At 41.5% G+C, this 24,810-nt stretch overlaps 1 protein-coding gene across 7 annotated transcripts in view; it reads left to right on the forward strand.

The window, feature by feature from the left end:
• Positions 1-2,714: 2,714 nt before the first annotated feature.
• PHF3 (PHD finger protein 3) overlaps positions 2,715-24,810 on the forward strand; it is a 56,092-nt gene continuing 33,996 nt past the window's right edge. For 2 of the 7 annotated variants that reach the window (XM_060235380.1, XM_060235381.1), the window contains exon 1: positions 17,158-17,309. Coding sequence is in view for 1 of the 7 variants with exons in the window: in XM_060235379.1 (XP_060091362.1) it covers positions 17,066-17,309 (244 nt within the window). In the remaining 6 variants the exon portion in view is untranslated. Of the gene's footprint in view, positions 3,084-17,040; positions 17,310-24,810 lie in introns of those variants that run through there. The other 5 variants (XM_060235379.1, XM_060235397.1, XM_060235382.1 and 2 more) reach the window with 5 other exon arrangements.

A 24,810-nucleotide genomic window follows, 5' to 3' on the forward strand; every position in this document is an offset into this window, starting at 1 on the left:
TGGCCAGTGCTGTTGAGGAAGGGGTGTGTAGGTGGTGAAGGCAATTGAACATGGGCATTAGGAGTGCTTGCAAGCTGGAGAAGAACACACAAACAAATAGGTGCATGCAGGTGTGGGGGTGGAAAGAGAGGACCTCCCACTTTCCACCCTCATTTTGGCTCAGCATGAGTTTCAGAGAGATTTTTCTGAAAATGAATTTACTTCAGAAGAAGAGGCAGGTTTGGGGGAGTGCCCTGGAAGTGACATCACAGGAAAAGGTGGAGTTTTGGTTCAGTGTGCCCCGGAAGTGACATCACTTGGCCCTTGACACCACAGGAAATGACATCATTCCTGTCTCCCTGCTCCACCCCCAAAATCTCCTGGCTCCACTCCCAAATTTTAGTGGGCCACGAAGGAGAAGTGTAAAAATAATCAGGCCACGGGAAATAAAAGTTTGGGAAACCCTGGAGTTAAGCGTGATAGGTAGTTGCACTAACCAGACTGAGGAACGGGGCCTGCTGGGCCAACTATATACAACACTGGGTTCCCGTGCTAGCACGTTATTGGGCCATTCAAACCAGCAGGGGGTCTGTGATTGCAGCAGGGCAGTTTGGATTTGGATCCTACTGCCCATTGTTCCTTAGTCCCCAAGCTCAGTCCTTCAGACTCCAATGAGCCAGGCAGGAACACCATTGGTAACAACATGGATTCTCATACATAACAGGTTGCTAGATCTTGGTGACTTGGGGCTGGAGCCTGGAGAGGATAGGATTTTGATAGGGAAAGGTGCTCAGCAAGGATGTGATGCCATATGGTTTGAGTCTGCTCTTTAAAGCTGCCATTTTCTCCAGGGAAATGGGTCTAGTGGCCAATTGTAACCGCAGAATTCCAGCCCTGGCCCCACCCCACATTGGAAAATCTAGTCCTTGAACACAGATAGTTTGCTATCACAGAGAAAGGCTGGAAAACTGGGCTAAAACAAATAAAATGAATTTTAACACAGATAAATATAAAGTTCTGCATTTAGGTAGGAAACATCAAATGCATAATTATAGGATGTGGGGGGGACTTGTCTTGGCTGTAGTATGTGCAAAAAGGGGTCTTAGAGGACCATACACTGAGTCAGCAGGGAGATGAAGTAGCTAAAAAGGCAAATGCAATTTTGGGCTGAATCAACAGAAGTGTAGTGTTCAGATCATGTAAAGTGATGGTGTCGTTTCACTCTGCTCTGGTTAGACCTCACTGAGAGTACTGTGTTCAGTTTGGGCAACACAATTTAAGAAGGATACAGATAAGCTGGAACGTGTCCAGAGGAAGGCAACGAAGATGGTGAGGGGTTTGGAGACCAAGGAAAGGCTGAAGGAGCTGGGAATGTTTAGCCTGGAGATGAGACAACTTAGAGGTGATATAATTCCATTTTCAGGTATTTGAAAGGCAGTCATATAGAGGATGATGCGGAGTTGTTTTCTGTTGCTCCAGAACCAACATGTTGAAATTAAATCAAGAGTTTTTGAAAGAACTTCCTGACAGAGCAGTTCCTCAGTGGAACAAGCTTCCTCAGGAGGTGGTGGGCTCTTCTTCTTTGTGCATTAGGGTTGCCAATCCCCAGGTGGGGGCAGGGGATCCCCCGGTTTGGAGGCCCTTCCCCTGCTTCAGGGTCATCAGAAAGCAGGGGGAGGGGAGGGAAATGTCTGCTGGGGACTCTGTTATCCCCTATGGAGATTTATTCCCATAGAAAATCATGGAAAATTGATCCATGGGTATCTGGGGCTCAAGGGGGACTGTTTTTGGGGGTAGAGGCACCAAATTTTCAGTATAGCATCTAGTGCCTCTCCCCCAAATACCCCCCAAGTTTCAAAAAGATTGGACCAGGGAGTCCAATTCTATGAGCCTCAAAAGAAGATGCCCCTATCCTTCCATTATTTCGTATGGAAGGAATTGAAAAGGTGTGCCGTCCCTTTAAATGTGATGGCCAGAACTCCCTTTGGAGTTCAATTATGCTTGTCACAGCCTTGATCTTGGCTCCACCCCCAAAGTCTCCTGGCTCCACCCCCAAAGTCCCCAGATATTTCTTGAATTGGACTTGGCAACCCTATTGTGCATAGATGACCCGAGTTCCCTTCCTTTTCTAGATTCTGCTTCAAGATAACAGATTTGCAGAAACAGTTTTTTCCAACTCATGTAAAAATACCCATTGTATTCCAATAATAGATTTAAGGCATCGCATCTGCAGTTTGTGTTAACTAGGCCTCAGAGGAATTTTTCATCTGAGTAAACATGTTTTGAATTGCTCCGTAACTTCCCCCATAGACTCCTGGGGATTAAGGGTCGGAACTTCTAGATCAAAGGTTGAGGTTTTAAGTTCTGGCTCTCTTCCAGGCTTCATAAATCGACACGATAGCTTCCTTTCTCCTCGAATTGTATTCGGATTTAGAGGATGAAGTGAAGATAACAGACATGTATTTTTAAGCATACACAAGAAAATATTTTCCTCATAGGTCTTCATTATAAAAGCATTATTTCTTTGGAAAGGACTTCTAAAATTGTAATTTTGACAGCCATAGTGTGCATGTCATCAAGGGACTAGCGGAACCCAAAACACACACACACATACACCTCAGAATCCCAAACGGATTTTAGAGGGTTTGGTGAGGACTACGCAGGCGCTCACGGCGCTTCCAGTAAACAGCTCGATCACGTGAGGTTAGTTTCCGAGGCTTGCTCGGCTCTTCCTTCCTCCCGTCGCCTTCACTGGGACTCTCAAGCACGCGCGCTTCAAACGCGGCCGCGCGCACGCGGCTGGCAGCGAGCGCCAGGTCAGAAGGGTGGGAGGGACCACCTGCTAATGTAGGAGGGGGGTAGGTAGGAAAAGGAAAGGAACCCGGACGTGTTCCCCTCAGCCAGCCAAGCAGTTGCAGCCACCAGTTCTGGCCCCGCCCACTGCCAGCCTTTTGCCCCCCCTCCGCCTTTCTACTTCCGCACGGTCGCCCTCCTCCCCCCCCCTCCGGCCTGGGGCTGCGGAGCGAGAGGCGGAAGAAGGTAGACGTAACAGGCAGAAAGAAACCGAAGACCCGGCCAGAGGAGGGAGTGCACGGCCACGGCAGGTAAATACCGTCTTCTTTAGGCGGGGTGGTACCGAGGCCTGCGTGGGAGGGCTCCGGGTGCTGAGGGATTGGGACCACCACCGCATCCCTTCCCCCTTCCTCTCGCGGCCCCCGAAGGCGCCTCAGCCCGCACGGCCGTCATGTGGCTCTTCCTACCCCCTTCCTCGTCCACTCCCGCCCCCGCTGAGACTCCACTCTGACTCCTCCCCCTCCCCTTTCTTGGCCTCTGCACGTAGCCCCGCCCCTTGGGCCCCTCCCGGAGGCCCTTGGCAGCCCCGTCCCCCCGCCTGACTCTTGCTAATACCCCGTTGGACGTCCTGGGCAATTGCTGCCATCATCCCCTAATTGTTAGTCCACGCTTCTCATCTCGGGCCCTTTCAGGATACGTTTCATTTTGCTTCTTTTGCTCTGTTATGTTGCCATTTAGTGTCAGTTAATCATTTGCTCACATCCTTACACTGAGCGGTGTAATCCTTCCATAAGCCCATTGGCTCAGAAGTAAGCCCAGTAGAGCGTGATTGGGACTTGTACCACAGTCAAAGCGTCAGGGTTGCAGCTTTAGACATTCAGCCACCATTAGTCCGGTGCCTGCTATGTTTTCTGTACTTGTGCTCTGTTAATTGGTCTCGAATAAAGGCCATCTTTATTTTATTTATACGCACATTGAATTGGTGAATAATTAACCTTAATGTGTGTTGAACCAAACTGGTTTTATGCACAGTAGTTTTTTGGAAGAACTAATGAACATTCAGTGATCTTGGTTTTGCGCACATGCCTTTGCTTTCCATTGCCTTCTGCACTTTTTCAAGTGTGCATAGTGTTCAAATAGTAGCACGCTGTGAGCTTTATTATATTAATCAAGTCCAAGTCTTCCCTCCTACCCACTTTCTAAATGACATAATGTGTTCTTTGCTGATTGTTTGAAGTTGCTACAGCATCCAGCCTTGCTTCTCACTGCCGCCCCCCCCCCCCATTTGTAGATAAGCCCCTACAACAGGTCTTGATGTTTTCATTGATATTTCTAGTGGTTTGAAATGAGCATTTTTCCTGCTTTCGCTTGCAACGCACAGCAGGTCTTACACATTTACAACTTTCCCAACATGTGGTAGGTGTTTATATTTTAAGTTTATTTGTAATCACAACTCACCCGCTTAAAAATGTTTCATGAAACATACTTTTGTAGTAAGGCAGCGCTTTTTCAGAGAAGCAGCATTACTGGTTTTGTGCATGATGTCTATGGGCATTCCTTTATTGTTAGGTAGGAACTGTTGCTTTTGGTTTACAAATGTTAAAATTGTTAACACACTTGTTGTGTGATGGTTTTATTATTTATTTTAGAGAACTGGTTGTTTGTAACCCTTGGACCTTAGCCATTTCTATCTAACCTCTGTCCTTTAGCTGATGTACTGATGTATTGTTGTGGCAATGTAACTTGCACCACATGGTCAGAGGCTATTAACAATTGGCTCTGCATATACTTAGAGCGGCTGCATATTGAGTTTGTAATAACTACTAAGACAGAGTAATCTGTATCTCTATTCTGTCAAGACAGAGGTGATGCAGATCAGCAAGGCTGATTCTGTACAAGGGTGTGATCAGTTTTTTGGAAAAGAGTAAGGCTGTCTTTTTTGCAGACCATTAAAAGAGATTGGGAGTGATCTTGGTGCCTGGCTTTGTTGTTGGAAAAATGAATGGGTACGATTTCAGCTGCATCTTGCTTATAAACTATCTCACCTTCTGGGCTCAGCTGATCTGTCCATGCTGATCCACATTGTTGTAGCCTCAGGGCTGGACTGTTGCAATGCCCTGTATATGAGGCTGCCCTTTATGGGAATGTTCATTGATGTGGAGTGTGATTCCCTGTTGGTTAAGTGAGACTAGTCAGTACAAACACATCACACCACTTATAAACTATTTCACTTGCTGCATATTCATTTCAAGGCTCAAATTACAGTGCTTGTTCTTAAGCTTTAAAACCCCGTATGAGCTGAGATCCAGTTATCAGAAAAACTTGCTTCCTCTTTAGGAATTCTTTGCCAGTTTTACTTTTCCAGTCACCTCCTGCATGGTGTTCCAAGAATGTTCATTTTCTTCAGTTCAGGCTCTTAGTGTTGGGTCCAAGCATATGGAACAGGCAGCTCAAGGAAGATAGAACAGCTGTTTCTTCTTGTTTTCACAAGGAGATGTTAGACCATTTTATTTCAGAAAGGGTTTCAGTTATGTGCAGTGTTTCTGCTAATATTTATAAAGGATCTTGGTTTTGAGCTTATGGCTTAGACTGGATGTGAACTGGTTGTTTTAATGTTGATAAGCTTTTAATGCTGTTATTGATGTCTTTTGGACATTTTGGAGGAAGAGTGGAAAATAAATATTTTAATAAGCAAATACACCCATTCTTGCCACTTTGTTAACAAAAAAATTCCCTTGAGTGTAATGGAAGATATTTAATAAAAGTTCTGGTCTTGGCTATTGTTAGAGATGTAAAATTTCTAGAAATTTTGAAGCCACAGAAGAAAACAGTTTGGGGATTAAATGGAACACATGCAATGTTTACTTTCTTACCAGATCCAAACCACTTTAATAACATGAAACATGTTAATATTTACCATAGAACTGTCAAGTGTATTTTAAAATATAAGTATATGTAAGTAAATGTAAATGCCTTAGTTTTAGTCATACAGCTGTAGTTTTAGACATACTGTAATTTTATATTTACATATATAGGGACAATTTCATTCCAGCCAGCATGGTTGTGGTGGTTAAGAGCAGCAGACTCTAATCTGGAGAACTGGGTTTGATTCCCCATTCCTCTACACAAAGTCAGCTGGGTGACCTTTGGCCAGGCACAGTTCTCTCAGAACTCTCTCAGCCCACCTATCTCACAAGGTGTTGTGGGGAGAGGAAGGGAAGGTGATGATAAGCTACTTTGAAACTTCTTCAGGTAGTGAAGGGCAAGGTATAAAACTAACTCTTCTTCTACACTGGCCATTTGGTGATGGTACCCACTCAGTATTCTCGGTATTCCAAAAGTACTTCCAGGTTCAACAGTTTTGGGAATTCATTTATTAGGGCCAGAGCATCCAAAACTATATTCTAAAAGACAAAATATTTTATAATAGCCATTAACTAAATATTACAATGGAAATGAACATGGAGAGAAGAAATAAAAGAGAAAACACATAAGATAACTGGTTCTCCCCCTCCTCCGTTTTGTTTCTTTTCCAGGTCTTCAGATCTGTGCACATGCAGATATTCATTTGAAATCACATTGTGTGATCTTTGGCCTGAAGAAGTAGTTTCTCCAGGACCATGTGGGAGAAGTTAAGCGTAGGGAAGTCAAATGTGTTGAAATAAAAGTAGTCAGGTGTGAGAAATGTCACTGTAGGACAAAATGATCTAGAGATTTTGTAGCTGAGTTTGTGACTTCTGGGGTAAGCTGTGGATCTATTAGTTCTGGGGAGGCTGCTGCTTTTGTAGTTTACAGTTAATTTTTTTGTCCCGTAAATGTTTGGGGTAATCTAGGGGATTACTCAGGAGCTAAGGTCTGGTCAGAAAATTCTTACATTATTAGAAATAGTTACCTATAATATAACATTTCCACTTAAATTGGCGTCTAAGCAATGGAAGGGAATACAGGTCATGGCACTCAAAAATAACTGAAATGTGATTTCATCAAATTGTAGCTTAGTTTGAAAATATTTGGTAGCATCCTACGGTTGTGCAGTTGGAAGAAGCTTTTGCAAGATCTTCCTTCTTCAAAACCTCTATGGAAGTTCTGGGGGAATGCCATAAACAAGATGTAGTGCTGTGAGGGAAGCTGCAATGAGGAGGGGTGAATCAGACAGAATATTCTCCTCTTACTTTTTCACTAGCAAAGATCTCCTGAGTGGGGATGGGCAGAAACTGGGAAGATGGAGGTTTGTTTCGGGTCGTGGCTCATGGGGCCATACGAACTATGACACTTCACGGACCATCCTGTTTACCGAAGTGGTTCATTTCATGAGGTTCATAATGTGGTAGAATGACCCCCCCAAGAGCTCTCTTATTGGTGACCAGCACTGCCTGTTGAGCTTTGAAGGGCCACTATTGGTGTGGTTTTTTTAAAAAAATACTTACATTTTTATTAATTTTTCTGAAAATGTCAACAAACAATGAACAAAAAAATAAAAGTACTATAAACAAAACAATATTAAGAAGAGCACACTTACAGTCTTCTATCGATTCATAATTTTAAGAGGTCAAATATATTATCCATTACTATACAATACTATACAAAACAGCTTCAATAATAAGAGAAGTTTATGTACTTTTTTGGAATACACTTTTCATACTCTTCTTCTAAGTTGATGTAATTAAAAAAGAGGAACCATTTTTCAATAAAATTGTTTTCTTTATGTGGTAAATCATTTACCTGTATCTGTATGACTAATTTATCTAACGCTGCTATTTCCCATACCTTAGACATTGGTTGTTGCTTTGTAGGAGACACATCTTGTTCCTATTGTTGAGCTATCAGAAGTTTAGTCGCCATGAGGAATAGAGTTGCCAATTCTTTTTTTACTGAGGAAAGTTTTAAATTTGGCCAGTAATTCAAAAGGATTGATTCCAGGGTAAAAGGAATATTACCCTCTACAATAGTGTTTACAGTTTATATAACTTCTTTCCAAAAATTATTTATTCCCCAGGCACAGCCACCAACGGTGTAAAAGAGAACCTTCCCGTTTACATCGTTTCCAGCACTCAGGAGTGGGTTTTATGTGAGACAGAAAGAGTTTTTTGGTGTTAGATACCACCTTGAGAAGAGTTTATAGTTTTGTAGTTTTAGATTTAGGGAGTATGCATTATAGAGAGGGGAATCCCATAAAGTCTGCCATTGCTCTAATGTAAGTGACATACCACAATCCTTCTCCCAGGCTTTTTGTTGGCTCGTAATTTCAGACCAGCTTTTGGCATTAAGAAGGTTGTAGATAATAGAGGTTAGAGTTCTAGCTTGCTTTGGATTTTTTTAAACAGGTTTTCATAAGGTGTTAATGGCCTATCTATTATGTCTATAATTCTGGGATTATGTAAAATGTAGTGGATTTGTTTGTATTGGAACCACGGAGTGGTTATGTTGTATTGAGTTTCTAGTTGTGTTTTAGTCAACATTTGTTTGTTTTTAATAATGTCTTGTAACTTATATATTCCAGCCTCCCTCCAGATTTTAAAGTCATTGGCACCACGACCTAGATTGAACCAGGCTTACCCTTGGAAGCTTGCCATAGGTGAAATAGATGGAATTAGAATTTTTTTGTATTTGACCCAGATCTTTAGTGTTAGGGATAGCACTATTGGTGTTTTTAGGGCTGCAGAAGTCCACCCCTCTGTTGCTTTGATGATAGTGACGTATCAGTGCCGGTGTGTCTGCCACAAATGCAGCCAACACTCCCCAACACAAGATGCATAAAGCTCCAAAAACCACATGGAGGGTTGTGGGAAGGTTGTTGAGGTGAGATTGTTTGAGCACCATTATTTTTTCCCGAGACCATGCTTCGGAAGCTTTCAGTCATTTAGTGATTTCTGACTCGGCCGTCGCCATTTCAAAGGCTGAATTGGCTGTTGTGGTCACTTGTTTGGTGTAGAGCCAGTTTGGTGTAGTGGTTAAGTGTGCGGACTCTTATCTGGGAGAACCGGGTTTGATTCCCCACTCCTCCACTTGCTCCTGCTAGCATGGCCTTGGGTCAGCCATAGCTCTGGCAGAGGTTGTCCTTGAAAGGGCAGCTGCTGTGAGAGCCCTCTCCAGCCCCACCCACCTCACAGGGTGTCTGTTGTGGGGGAGGAAGGTAAAGGAGATTGTGAGCCGCTCTGAGACTCTTCGGAGTGGAGGGCGGGATATAAATCCAATATCTTCTTCTTCTTCTTGTTGAAGCGTCTCTGCCATTGTTTTGAGTTGCTTTTTAATGGGGTCTGTGGCTGCGGATATTTTGTCTGCAGTATTGGATTCCAATTTAGAGATAGCAGCCAGAAACTCGTGACTGGTTAAAGCTGGGGTGTCTTGGGGATCGGAGTGCCCTACACCCGCCATTGTAGAGTCAGACTCAACATGTTGCCTCTGGCTCTTTGGGGTCCCTCTGGTCAAAAAGAAGGTAGATACTGAATGTTTAGCAGCGTTTTGTTTCTTCTTATGTTGAGTGTTTTTTCTCATATCCCAAAATCGTGGGGATGAGGAGCGATTTACTTGAGCTATTGCCCGATTTTAGAGGAAGGGGTCAGGAGTTCAGTCTCAGGCGTCCGCCATGTCGTGAGCCTAGCCCTGCCTCCAGGTGAGATCACAACCAACAACCCAGGTGATTATGGCTGTAAATTTAGGGTCATAGGCAGGTTAATGCCCATCCCTGCTCCTGCCCCTCAGCAGGGGATTTTTCAGTATATGCTGTGGGGAAATTAACATGTTTTGATCTGAGCATATTCTGCATAAGCAATCTTATTATTCAACTCAGCATTTTCCAAGATAATTTTATAATTGCAGTTACCTTTTAGGCTTTATTTTGTTTGAGCTTCTTAAAATTTCTTATGTTTATGTCTAATTTTGTGTATTAGATTTCTTTCACATCCCTATGTACATCTCATTAGCGATTTACACCTGTTTTCTCCTGGTTTGCTTTGGTTTTTCTGATTTACACATGCCTCGTTTTCATTTGGAGCACTTTGACCTGTCAGGATGTTTTGGCTATACTGTAAGGCTGCTGTTAGAAGCGATGGCTTAAACAGTATTCTGTTTTTAAAATTTGGACATTTTACTCTGTTGTTTTTGGTGGTGTTAGAATGGGAAAGAAATTGAAAGGTTAATTAAAAAAAATGGAAGCAAACATAAGAACTTGCCAGTGGTCTGTCTAGTCCTGTATTCTGTTTAACATGTTGGCCAGCCAATTGTCCTGGAGGGCCAACAAACCTTCCTCTGATGCTGCTTCCTAGCACTGGGTTTCAGAGGTTTACTGTCTCTGAGTATGTTGGTGACCCTTACAAACAATGGCTAGACTGGAATACTACAGCGCTTAAGAGAAACAGGGACGCCTGCATGCTTTTATATCCATTTTACAAGAAAAACAGTTTGGAAGTAACCTATTGGTTGCGTACAAGTCCTCTCAGGGGCCTGGATGAGCTTGGCAGATGACTGACAGGAATATGCTGACTGCAGACTGCCACAATTTACTGTATGGAAGACAGAAGCATTTCTTAGTGTGCACTTGCAGCAGATATTCAGAGATCCACATGTGGGGCAGGAGGGAAGGTAGGCACCTGTGGCAAGTTAAAATAGTCTTCAGATGGTCATAGGGACTAATACATTTTGTGGATCTCTTGCACAGTGTTGCCTTGTGGCTACCATTTATCAAAAATATTTGAAGTTACATAGATTTTGTCACGAAAGTTCTACATAATTGAAATGTAAAATGTCTGTGTTGCCTAAAGTATTGGAGACAGTTATTAGATTGCTTAGTTGGCCATTAGTCAGGTTTATTTTAAGTAGTGTGAAGCTTCATTAAGTTAAGCATATCAGAATTATAGTTCCTATATAAAGCAACGTCACCCCAGAGTCAGAAACGACTGATGCTTGCACAGGGGACTACCTTTATCTTCTGTATCAGCCATATATTGCAGCCCACTGGAAACTTGGTAATCCTGTTGTATTGCAGCCTCAGGCAGTGCCAGGTTGGAGTGCCAGTTATTTCTAGGCAGCCACATTTTTAACATGTCTGTATGACCCCGAAAAGCCAGAGGCAACGTGTTAAGCTACCAAACAGTCAGTGTAGTAGGTTAACAACAGTTTGTTGTTAAGAACCATTGGGTTCCTTTTGCAAGTGGAGTTATATTCTATTGGAGTTGTATTGATGAAAGAGACAAGGAGCAAATTGCATTCCCTCCCTGCCCCCCCCCCCCCCAGCATCCCAACCCCACAGCTGTGCACACAGTCCTTTTATCCTGGGAATAAACTTTCCCAGAGCCGGAAAAGACTGCTGGTGAAATGCAGGAAAGATCTGTGACCATCAGTATCTTCTCCACTTCCAGATTGCAGGATCCAGTACATAGTATATAGAACCAGGGATTCTGCATGTGAGGCATAGACATTATCCTAAATAAGTACTTTAAAGTATTAAATTAATAAATTAAATTTGTGAGCATTTGTGTCACAGTAAGCATGTCAAGAATGAAGACATAAGTGCTGTAAGTAAATAATACAGTTTTCTTGGATTGTTGAAATTCCAGCTGCTTGTGGTGTGGAAATAAATAAATGTTTCATTTTTAATGCCAATTTTCTTACAGTTGTTGGTTTTGAGATTCCTAACTGACTAAATTGTGACTAAGCTAATTTCTTTATATTTACATTATAGGCAAATCTTGTCAATAGATTGCAGAACTGTACAGTTTGCAGTTACTGGGGGACATGAAAGCTTTAATTGAGGACTGCTTTAACAGTAAATATCTGGATCTGCTCAGCGTAGGTATATATGTATCTTCATATTAATAAACTGGTGGGACTGAAACTCATTTAAGAAGCTAGGGCTCTGAGGAATTGTGGAAGAAAAGAATTTGGAAATACCTCTCATCTCAAGCATTCTGCAAACCTTTTGGTGAGCAGACTGATTGTCACTCCTTATAACTGTTTCTTTTAACTGATACTTGGCTGCCCTGAGCATTTTATCCTTTTAAAAGCATATTTAGTTCTCATTAGTCCATTTTCAGGATTGTTTCCCCCTTTTCTTTTGGTAAATTTATACAAAAATCTAATTTTTCTCCTTGTCTGGTTGGTCCCCAAGTATGTTGAGACTCCTGCCTTGTTTATGAGAGGCCCTGCTTTTTGGTTTTAGTCAGCCACAGAGGGGCCAGGAAATTTTCTTACCAGATATACTGATATTCAGATTTTCTTTGAAGGCCACAACGATGAATTTCGATGTCCAATACTGATTTAATGATTTGGAGTGAGATTTGAGTTTCTGTATTCAGTGCTTAGAATACCTACTTTACATCTTTAAATATAAGATACAAGAATGACAAAATTGATAGCATATAAAATTGTGAAATGCTATACTTAAAATCAACTAGAAAGTACTGTTTCCCGTTAGAGCTGGTATAAACTTCAGTGGATTCTGTTTTAGGTTTACTATATATTGAACACTGATGTATTGAAAGTAATTAAACTTGGTCATTCTCTGATAATTACATTAAATTAAAAGAAATGAAATCTGCAGTAGATTGTAAAATTCTCTAATTGGTTTAATGGAAGTTTTGTTTCATGTGAAAGGAAGTGTTCTGGAACTGAATTCCTTTTGAAAGAGATTTTGAATTAACTGCAACATAGCTATCTTAGCATTCTGTCACTACAATGCAGTATTGTTTTCATTATGTATAGGCTTCTGCACCCTAGCTCTGTTCTTTTTCTCTTCATCCTTTCTGTGGAAATAGATATAAATATATTAAACCTTCATAATTGAAATCTCATGGTTTCTGATAGAACCTATATGCTGATGTCTCCCAGCTCTACCCCTAAATGGTTTTTCTGCTTCTCTCCAATATGTTTCTCCAGTTGATTACTTGATATTTCCATTTAGGGTATTTCCTACCCAGAACTTAAAAGGGCTTTTTAGGAAGGGTTTCAGTTTGGAAATTTCCAAACACCCCCCTCCACCCAATTTAGATGTTGATTGTCTCAGTGTGTTCAAGACTGAACATTTCAACTTTCTCCAAAGCTTCTTCTCCTTGTTGTATGTGTGTGTTTATTTTCTAATCACCAGTATCACCGTTTACCTTGTAGAATAGGCAGGAAGTTTGGCTCCTTTTTTGATCCCCTCCCCCTCTGTTTTGCTCCTCATATTCAGATTTCACCAAGTCATACTCACGTTTTCCTGTAGAACACTGGTGGATGTGATGGTAATCTACTGTTTTGATCATACAAACTCTTGTTATCTTCTGTCACATGTTGGCCCCGTTATCTCTACTTAGCATTCTGCCCTCTCAATTGTTCACCTTGTTCATCCTAAGTATGTGGCATGCCTTCTTAAATCTCTGAACTGACTTCCTGTCTGCTTTCTGGAACATCTAGCAAAACTCTTTGCCCTTATTGTCAAAGGCCTATTCGGCCTCCCTGCCCCAGCTCTGTGATGTTGAACGTCCTGGACTTTAATGTTCTACCTAGTAGTCCGAATTTAGCTTCCAGGATTCTCCTTACTTTCCCGGTGTAATTTGTGCCGATGTGTAGACCATTGGTTGTTCCCTTGCAAGAGGACATATGTTCACCCAAGGAATGTGTCCCTTCTGAGGGATCATTTCCCAGTTTCTTGGTAAGATGCCCTCCTCACTTGAAAGCCTCATTCTCTGCAACAGCAGGAGTGCTGTCAGTATAGGAATAGGGTCTCTATTAAATCTATGATGGTCTCATTCATATCTCATCTTTTTGCTCCCTGAAAGCCAGAAGTTCATTGCTCAGAGGGTTCACCTGTGACCAGGCAGATAACCACGTTTGTGGCACTCAGTGCAAAATAATATGAAGTTCCCAATTTCTCCTGGTATGGCATGTAGGCACACTGTTCTTCAGCAGAATCGCGAGTCTGTTCATTTTATGACAGTCCCTGATGACTCTATTGTAGGCTGCTGGGAAAGGTATGCAGATGAACTACAGCCCCAATGGCCCTTGAACTGTTGGTTGCCAGAGCGTGGTGGTGGTTAAAGTAGAATACAATTGGCAATTAGTAGTTCTGTGACAGCAGAATACTGGACACTAGCTTGGGGAGTACTGAACTGGAGCTGGAGGTTAGGGCAGAAGGGTTAAATAAGATTGGCAGCTGAAAGAAGAGCAAAAGTAATTCTCTATAAGAAAGAAATGATTAAAAAGGACCTTGACTAATTTTATTTGTATTTAGGACTCTTCTTTTTTCAGCCTTCAGGGTTTTCCTAGTTATTGTTACTGCAAGAAGCAATCCTAAGGATTTTTCACAGTTTCCTGTAATTTTATTTATGCAATGACAAGAGTGTTGCATAGAACTAAAGAAAGGAATAATCCCAATTGCTGTTGCCACAACAAAATGCTAACCGCTAACCCTAACCTCAGTTCTTCTCCTGAATCTTTTATAATTTAATTGTTTTTAAAAGCTCCATTTAATTGACTATTGGAGTCAGTAGAAAAAGCATCTAGTTAAGAAATGAATTCATCCACCACAAATAAAGGCTGTTGAGTAAAAGTTTATAAACAAACAGTGATCAGAACTTCATGTGCATTTGTTTTTATGCTGTACAGTAGAATCTATTCAGATGCAGTAATTGAGCGTTGTACTTTCATTGTTTTGTCAAGAGAAGCTACAATAAAATTGTTATTGAAAGTGCTAGGGGCCTTGATTAACTTTTTGGTTTTTTTGTTTTTAAATTAGCACATTTGTATTGTACCCTTCTTACAAGGAACTCAGGTTGGCGTACTTAGTTCTCGCCTCCATTTTACCCTTGTAACAACCTTATAAGGTAGGTTCGTCTGAGGCAGAGTGACCTAGTCCAGGGTTTTCTAGTGATCTTTATGGCAGAGTAGAGATTTGAACCAGGGTCTTACAGCTCCTAGCCCAACCCCCACACTGGCACACAACTCATGGTAATCTGGCATCTAGGATTTGTTGAGCCTTGGGTTATAAACTCAGGACTGAGACTTGATTTGTCTCAAGAACCTTACATGTGAATATTCCAGCCGGTAAGAAAGGTTTGGGGAAACTGTAACAAGAGTTTACAAAGTTGTGATTTTTTGAAGTGGACAAGAGAAAGCTTTTTCATTTCAGATAGAGAGTATCCAGGTTCTACACTGCTGCTAGTAGGAATAGCCAGTATTGATGACAGGCTTCTGTATGTTTCTGCAGTCTCCTTGTTTGTTCACTTCAGAGGCTGTTTGTCTCTTCAGAGACTGTCATTTTCCTTATTCTATTTAAAGCAACCACAAAGAACTACAATCCTTTGAATCCAAGAAAGTTCTTAAGATATTTAACTAGAAATGGCTGTGTCTTCTATAATTAGCTGGGGATCTGTTAATAGATGCTTCTTGTAGTTAACTTTGTATCTGTGTGTTGAAGATGGGAAGTATCAGTTTTTTTGCCACAGATTCTCATTTGCAAACATCAGCTAATTACACAGAATGCTTCCATTTGGAAAATGAGCCAACTTCTGCAGAGACCAGAGTTCATAGAAGATAGGTACAAAGCTGCCATTTAGACAAATGCTAATTACGTATGAGTTCAAAGTTTTTATTTGTTGTGCAGTTGCAGATAATTACAGGTTATGTTTTATGGATTCAGACCTCTAAATTGGCCAAATGAAATACTGGATTTTGATTTCATCTCTCTGTTTTTGAATTAAGGAGAACCTAACTTTGGAATGTCTTTGGAGCAGAAACCCCAACTTCTTGTTCGTATAGATATGAGCAGTAGTGGGTGTTGTGACAACAGAATGTTTACTTGAAGATTTCCTCTAGTAGAACTTATATATACAGGGTCTCAGGATCAGTGTGATTTTACTGATAACTGCCACTCACTTAGCGTAGTTTTCTGGCTATGCAGTCACTTTTAATGATCACATTGACAGGGAACTCAGTTGGTGGAACTGAAAATTCTCAGCCTGTCTTTGATAAATGCATCTTTAAAAAGCAAAACAAAAACAAGCCATTCCTACAGATTTGATTGTTATGGAGCCAGCTGCTTTAGTATCCTAGATAGCTGAGTTTCATGTGGATCCCGGTGAGGTTCCAAATGCTTGCTCAACAATTAAAGGACTGACCGTTGAAACCTAAGATTATAACAGATTGTATGTATTGTTTGTATATTTCTGTTGGCAGTTAGTATTTTCTGTACTCCCAACATATAGCTCAGCTAAAATTCAACTCTTCTGGGTCTGCAAGAGCCACTTAAAGTGGAGGAAGGCTTTGAACTGCTGATACAAAAGCTTGCATTCTGAATAAAACTTCGTTGGTCTTAAAGGTGCTACTGGACTCCTACTTTGGTATACACGCAATTGACTTTGAAATCCTCTGTTTCAACACTTAACAGTGTTGCAGTTTGCTTGTGAAAAATTGATAGAGTCCACTACAGCTTCACTCATTAACTGAATATATTTATAATAGAATTAAAATGAATTGAGTTTAATAAAATATCTTAGAAATAATTCCCATATCTTAAAAGAGGATTCATTTTATTTGAGAGCATATTTTTGTTGTGGTCTGAGAGAGTGCTTCACCTTGCAGGGCCACAGCTTTTCAAACATACAACTTAGTCAACTTCAGTAGGAATTGGAAATGATTAGCCATCTTTTTAGCAAGATGCAAAGGGTCACCAACATTTGAATGCCTTTACTTTTCCCCTTAGGATGAAGCAAGGCTTTTGACAACAAACATGGGTCTGGCAACCTCAGCCTTTTCATCTGCTAGGAGAAGTGGTTTTCTTGGGGGGGGGGTGGGTGTCAAGGAATAGGTGAGGATAGATGGGTTCTTTAAACTTCCCCCTGCAGTCCCTCTGCTATTTCCTCCCTTGGGATCCAGCAGACATATGCCTAAGAGAAAAAGTGTATGTGATTTTGGGCGGGAGACTTGCATGGAAGAAGCAGTGGGTATGATGTCTCTTTCCCCCCTCTGGCTGCTTTTGTCATGTCAAGTAGGGGGAGGAGTTAAACACACACATATCTGCCAGTTATTTCTTGTAAATACTATGCCATAGCTTTGAGAGGAAGAGTGGTGACTGGGGTTCAGAGGCCTATGTTTGCAGCCAAAAAAGTAGATGGGCTCTTACATGAAGTATACAAAACATAAAACTAAATTACCAAGTTTTCTGTTATTGAAACACAAAATAAAGGCCAAATTGCTTAGAAATTAGTAGTAAGCCAAATCAGATTTGTTAATTTCTTAGCTAATTTATAATTCATAGTTTATTTTTCTTATGGTATTTTTCTTGTCTTTCTATAGGGATTAAAGACACACAGGAGTCTTCATGGATATAGTTGATACATTTAACCATTTAATTCCTACTGAACACTTAGATGATGCCCTATTTCTAGGATCCACCCTGGAGAATGAAGTCTGTGAGGATTTTAGTACAAGTCAAAATGTCTTAGAGGACTCGCTGAAGAACATGCTCAGTGATAAGGACCCTATGCTAGGATCTGCAAGTGCTCAGTTCTGTTTGCCTGTTCTGGATAGCACTGATCCCAATTTCCAGATGCCTTGTTCAACAGGTAACTCTTAATATTTTTAAGACTACACTTTTAAATAGAGCAGCAATATCTAGTGCTGTCCCCTGAAAATATGATTCCCTTTTTCTGTTCTGTTTCATGACTTTGAGCATAGCTATCCCTCGCTTCTTCTAAAATAGCTTCTATATGTATATATTTAGGAGTTTTAAAATGGGACATGGACAGGCATGATTAGGGTTATTTTTCAGTTTGCTAGTATTTATCTTACCAATATAGTTAGTGACTTGGTTTGTGTATAGTGTTATGGTCTCCTAAGTAAATATAACCAGCAGCTTTAGGCTGCTTCAGTTGGAACATATATTCCTTCAAATTTGATACAGAAAGTGTTTGGGGGGGAAAAATTCTTTAAGGAATTTAAATGAGACTGAATACACATCTGTTGAGATAGTTTTGGTCTGATGGATTGTGTCACAAGGCAAACAAAATTTTCTTGCTTGCTTTTGAGTTCTTGTTTCAGGTACCTGTTGTGCTAAATAATTTTAATGTAAAAATGGATCGTTCCATAGCATTCTAATGTCCCAGTAAACTGTTTTGTCAGATCTACTAGATTATTGGTGCTCTATAGTCCATGCCCTTGGTTTTTGAATTGTAGCAATTTGAGAACCTCTTTTCTTGATCAAAAAAATTTCATGGACTTTCAGGCCTTCCTCCTCTTCCCTTAACTGGTTCATACCACCTGCTGAGCAGCCCCTTTTCAAACCGCATCTGGCAAGCTGTGTGTGTCCTTTGGAGACTTCCACACTGCTTTATTCTGAAAGCAGTACTGTAGGACTTTTATCTAGCATAGTAAAGTAATATTGTTATTGTCTGTACTTGACCAGCAGGGTCTGTTCTTAGGGAGGCAGCTGATTCTACAGGAACACTTCTCAAAATGTCCTGACCGGTTCTGAGCAATCTCAGCCCTTAACTGGAAGGGTCTTTGTAGCAGAAACAGCAAAAACAAAACACAATTTTTGTATCAGTTAATAATGTTGAGATAGACACCAAATATATAGGCAAATTAATAATTTTGAGATGGAGGCCAGTTGAAACAGACCTGGGAATACATTTGGAATGTTTCTTACGGAAATAGGAAAAGACCAGTGTCACACAAAAGCTGAACTTCTGGTGTTCAGTTGGAAAATGTCAGTGACTATTGTTTTCTATCAGTATAGAGTGGCAACCTTCTCTCTGTGTATGCTAAAATCTTTTGCATTGTAAAAGAGACTGAATACAACTTCAATTTTATATGAGAAGTATTACAATCACTGCATTTGGACTAGGGATGGGCATGAACCAGGGAAATTGAGGTTCATGGTTTGTGAAATCACATGATCCCTGTTTACCAGACTGGTTTGATTTTTGAAGTTTGGGGGAGATCTTCCCTCCTTTCTTTCTGCTGGTGAAGACTCCCTGAGACCAGCATAATGGAAGGGGGGGTGGGATCTTGCAAAAACCATTTAAAGGGAATATTCTCTTTAAGTGCTTTTTGCAAGCAGGTGCTGTGCATGAGAAGTGACGGGACATCACCTGTGTGTGGTGCCCACTTGCAAAAGCCATTCAAAGGGAACATTCCCTTTAAATGGCTTTTATAAGCGCAGAATCAGCTTTCAAAAGCCATTTAAAGGGAACACTTGGAAGCTGGGGTGGGGGAGAAAAGAATCGCTTGCATCCCATTCCTTCCTGCTTCATAATATGCATCCTATTAACCTCCCTGAAACCATGTGGAGGGTCGTGGATAGGGATGGTCATGAACTTCCAGTTCACGAATCACAAACTACTGATGTTTGTCACAAAACTAGGTTCATGCCCACTCCTAATTAAGATTGTACCTACTTGGTGCTGTTCAAGCAGTTAGATTTTCTGGGGCTAAGCTGTTGGTTCCCAGCAACCAGTCAGCACATTTCATGGCTGTGAGGTGATCTGGAAGATAGGTAACTGTGGAGAGCAGCAGCTTGAGAAACGATTCCATCCCCTTTCCCTAACGCGGAAAATCCTTGCTCCATTATAGAAAACTGAAAGTCCTCTATTTTAGTGTCCCCTGTTTGTATGAGAAGTGCTCACCTTACTAAGGACCATGTATTCCAGTTTGAAAAACCTTGGTCTAGTGGTCCTTGGAAATTTTTGTTCGTGGCTCTTGTGGAAATACTTAAACAGCCCTGAGCTCTCTCTTTGCTATAGGAGGGACTTTGTGATTAGTACCTATAACTGTGAAGTAGAACATGTTACAAATGAAGAATGTGAACTTTTGTCAGTATAACTTGTGACAATAAATATTGGCTACTGGTGTTTGAAGTATGGTACATTTTACTGTTTTGGTCGGACTTTATTTCAAGAACTAAACCCCCCCCCCCCTATATTTTGTCATTATTTGGGTATCATTAAATTGAAATGCTGAATGACTTTCATATATACATACGGAATAACTTTCCAATATCAGGTATCTGCAGCACTTATTTTGGAGCCTTAGAACAGGGGTGGCCAAGCTGGCTCAGGAGCCACATGTGGCTTTTTCACATGTATTGTGTGGCTCCCGGAGATCAAGTAGGAACTTAATGCAGGCTTACTCTCAAGTAAGTATGCTTAGCATTGAGACTTCAGTCAGCCTCTGGGCACTGACATAGGTAGGTGACTATTTCTGCCATGTGTGAAGTGGGGAAGGAGGGGGAAATAAACAGGCTTGCAAGCTGTTCACCACCGCTACAGCGGTCACCTGGAGATCTAGAGCAGGGAAAGAAAGTGCAAGAGCTGAGGAGCCATTGGAAGGAGGGACAGAATTAAAGAGGGCTGTGCAGGGTTCCCCTTAGTTTCATAGCTCTTGTAGGAGCTGTATATACTAAGTTTGGTGGCAAAGAGAGATGCATAATGAGGCAAATAGATCATGAGAAGGAGGGCAGGAAGGGTTGCATCAGTGCTTAGTTCTCATGGCCCTTTCTTACATGTCCAGGGAAATGCTTCTTTGCCACTTTGGGGTCAGTCAGCAATTTTTCTCCAGGCCAGTTTTGCCAGGGATCCTGGAGGGTTTTTTTTTTTTTTTTTGCCATCTTCTGGGCATGGAGCAAGTGTCACTGGGTGTGCATGTAGGGGGAATGTATTTGTGAGTTTCCTGCATTGTGCAGGGGGTTGATGACTCTAGTTTTTCCTTCCAGCTCCGATTCTATGATTCTAATATTAATTCTGGAAGATAGGCCCAGGTGTGCAGCCGTATTGGTCTGAAGCAGTAGAACAAAGTTGAAGTCCAGTAGCATCTTTAAGACTAACAAAATTTTATTCAGAATGTAAGCTTACATTCTCAATAAAACTTAATTGATCTTAAACAATTTTTATTGTGACATCCAAAGTGGACAAAATGATAAAACCTTTTTTTTGATTGCTTATAAATCAAAATTAAGCTTTTGCTTTAAAATTCTGACTTGTAGGTAAGTGAACAAGCCACAGTTCTTCATTTCATCTAGTATAATAAATGTTTTTTTAGGAACTAAAATATGTGAACTTAATTATATTGGAGGACTGTGTGCACTCCAGGACTTCCAAAGGGTGGTTCTTGTAATGGTCAAGCCGTCATTAGTTTATGTCTGAATAGAGATAGTATCTAAGCATTTATTTCTGATTCTGAACTTTTACTAAAATGGCATAGTAAAATAAACTTAACTTTTTCATGTGTACTGATTATTGTGTGTGCATTTTCATATTTTCGTTATGGTCATGAGGCTGGTGAGAGGCTCAGGCAGTCTTTTTGGTCTCAAATAGAACTGTTAACAAAATTAATTTTTAATTTTAAAAACAAGAAGGGGGTTTTCTGTACAGAGAGTTTTGTACTAAATATAAATGTGATATAAATGTAAAATTACATGTTTTGAGTGACAAATTGTATCCCTCTGTGAGAGACCTTCTGTGTTAACATGAATGAAGAAAACTGTAAAAACTTAAGAGAAAAAAAAACAACTGTTATCTTTGTGGACCAGACCAAAATTCTGCTCCGAAAGTCAGTCTAGTCCAGTACTCTGTCCAAAAGTAGCCAGCTTGATGTGTCTGAAATAAGGTTGCCAGGTTCCCCTTGGTCAATGGTGTGTGTGTGGAGGGGGTGGAGTAAGGTTGCCAGCTCCAAGTTGGGAATCTACTGGAGATTTGGAGATGGAGCCTGTTGAGGATGGGAACATCAGTGTGGTACAGTGCCATAGAGTCCTCCCTCCAAAGCATCCATTTTCTCCAGAGGAACTGGTCTCTATGATCCATAATTCCAGGGTGTCGCACCTGCTTGTGGCTGGGATGTTCTCAACACCTCCCCGCCCCAACGCTGCCTGATGCTAGTGGGGCCCGAGAGAAGGGAAGCCTTACCAGGCTGCCCAAAGTGTCAGCGGGAGTAACTGCAGGGGCGAGGAGCCACTGGGCAAGACTGCAGGCTTGGGCGGCACACAACCCTGGGGCTGTATAGTCACCGGCAGAAGAGACGGGAATGGTGCAGACACTGGAGAAGCCTCCCCGACCCTCAGAAGCTAGCTATAGTCTCAGCATGACTTGTGCTGGTGGCCCCAGAGCTGCGGTAGGTCTACAGGGCCTGCCTCGAGGTGATGGAGGAGCACCCAGGTGGGGGTTAGTTGGCACAACTGGCCCCCAAATCCCGCCTGGGTATCTGACCTTATAAGAGGGGGCGGGGCTGAGAGGGAAGCAGGATGAGGAGGAGACTGAGGAAGGCTGGGAGACATAAAAGAAGAGAGGTGGCCACCCAAGAGGTCGATGAGGATACATGGGAACAGAGATGGAGGCTGGTACAACTAAGAGAGAGGGGGCCAGCTTCCTTGAAACAGCTCAGGGAGGTGTCTCGGTGACAGAACCCGGCCTCCCCACCTGTCTGAGACCTCTGACCCTGGAAAGGAGGAGGGCCTGCAAGGGGGGAGAGAGATGGCCACTGGAAGGGCAGGGAGCGACACAGGGAACTTGCTGGTCCCGCCTGGAGTCTGGTATCCCTAGTCTGGAATGATTTCTAGCATTCAGTAATTTTTTATGAGGGATAGATGTTAGGATGACAGGTTTGTAATTGTCTGAATTCCCTCAGATTCTTTTCCCTTTTGTAAAACTGGTGTTAATTGATTACTGGAAGGCAGTGATAACTTAAGGTGATAAGTTAGTCTATTTTAGCTAAGATCACAGCATCACACTTTGAGTTCTTTTAAGAATTCTGGATGAATGCCATCAAGTACTGGCAGTGTTACTACTTAGTTTTTTTGTTGTTCAGTTGCACAGTCGAGTCCGACTCTTTGCGACCCCATGGACAAAGTCACGCCAGGCCCTCCTGCCTTCCCCCATCCTCCGAAGTCTGCTCAAATTCGTGTTCGTTACATCAATAACACTGTCCAGCCATCTCATCTTTTGCTGTCCCCTTCTTCTTTTGCCTTCTGTCTTTCCTAGCATCAGGATCTTCTCCAGGGAGTGCTCCCTTCTCGTTTGATGGTCAAAGTATTTGAGCTTCAGCATCTGACCTTCCAGGGAACAGTCCGGGCTGATTTCCTTTAGGACTGACTGATTTGACCTTCTTGCAGTCCAAGGGACTCAAGATTCTTCTCCAGCACCACAGCTCAAAAGCATCTATTCTTCTGCGCTCGGCCTTCTTTATGGTCCAGCTCTCACAGCCATACATTACTACTGGGGATTCCATTGTTTTGACTGTACGGACTTTTGTTGGCAGGGTGATGTCTCTACTTTTTATTATACTGGCCAGGTTTGCCATAGCTGTCTTCCCAAGGAGCAAACGTCTTTTAATTTCATGGCTACCGTCACCATCTGAAGTGATCTTGGATCCCAGAAATGTGAAGTCTGTCACTGCTTCCATGTCTTCCCCTTCTATTTGCCAAGGTGTGATGGGGACAGATGCCATGTTCTTAGTTTTTTGATGTTGAGTTTCAAGCCTTCTTTTGTGCTCTCCTCTTTCACCCTCAACAAGAGGTTCTTTAGGTCCTCTTTACTTTCTGCCATTAGAGTAGTGTCATCTGCATATCTGAGGTTGTTGATGTTTTTCCCGACAATCTTAATTCCAGCTTGCACTTCATCCAGGCCAGGTCCCTACCATTTTTGTCCTTTATCATGGCCATCTTTGCATGAAACGTTCCCTTGATTTCTCCAATTTTCTTGAAGAAATCTCTTGTCCCCATTCTTTTATTTTCTTCTATTGCTTTGCATTGTTCCTTCAGGAAGGCCTCCTTATCTCTCCTTGCTGTTCTCTGGAAATCTGCATTCAGTTGGGTATATCTTTCCTTTTCACCTTTGCCTTTCGCTTTCCTTCTTTCCTCAGCTATTTGTAAAGCCTCATCAGACAACCACTTTGCTTTCTTGTATTTATTTTTCTTTGGAATGGTGCTGATTGCTGCCTTCTGTACAGTGTCACGAACCTCCATCCATAGTTCTTCAGGCACTCTGTCTATCAAGTCTAGTTCCTTAAACCTATTATTCACCTCCACTGTATATTCATAAGGGATGTGATCAAAGTCAAACCTGAATGGCCTAATGGCTTCCCCAGTTTTCTTCAGTTTAAGCCTGAATTTTGCAATGAGTAGCTCATGATCTGAGCTGCAGTCAGCTCCAGGTCTTGTTTTTGCTGACTGTAAGGAGCGTCTCCATTTTTGACTTCAGAGTATATAATCAATCTGATTTCTGTGTTGCCCATCAGGTGATATCCACATGTAGAGTCGGATATCACCGACTGTCACCGGTTGTCAGAAGAGGGTGTTCACAATGACCAGCTTGTTCTCTTGACAAAACTCTGTTAGCCTTTGCCTGGCTTCATTTTGATCTCCAAACTTGTCAGTTGTTCCAGTCACCTTTTGACCTCCTACTTTGGCATTCCAGTCCCCTATGATGAGGAGGACATCTTTTTTTGGTGTTAATTCTAGAAGGTGTTGTAGATCTTCATAGAACTGGTCCACTTCAGCCTCTTCTGCATTGGTGGTTGGGGCATAGACTTGGATTACTGTGATATTGAATGGTTTGCCTTGGATACAGACCTAGATCATTCTGTCATTTTTGAGATTGTATCCCATTACTGCCTTCCTCGCTCTCTTGTTAACTATAAAGGCCACTACTTAGTTAGTTACAGTTAATTAATTATAGAAGTTCAGTCTATGTAATATCTGTCTTATATAGTTCTGCATTTTTTTAATACAGTTCTTGACATCAAAAACTTGTACAAATAATTATTCCAGCTTCTTTGCAAATGTAAAATTACATAGTTGACTAGTTTCTTGCTTCTCATTTATTTACATTTTGTTACCTTCAGTAATTTGCTCAGATTTCTTTTTGGTTTGCTTTTTCTTTAATTGTCTGTATAAATTTATTTTTCTTCCTGTGATCAAGATCAAGATTTGAGAAGAACTTTAATACAATTTTTGCTCTTGTTTTATGAAACTGGGATTCTTTTGCCCTTGTTTCTTGTTCTGATCTGTGATACTAGTCTTTGCTTACTCTGTCATTAAATAAGTTCTAAGTTTTCTGAAGTGACCTGATCATCTTA

This window comes from Heteronotia binoei, chromosome 1 (genome assembly GCF_032191835.1).
Source record: "Heteronotia binoei isolate CCM8104 ecotype False Entrance Well chromosome 1, APGP_CSIRO_Hbin_v1, whole genome shotgun sequence".
NCBI classification, from domain to species: domain Eukaryota; kingdom Metazoa; phylum Chordata; class Lepidosauria; order Squamata; family Gekkonidae; genus Heteronotia; species Heteronotia binoei.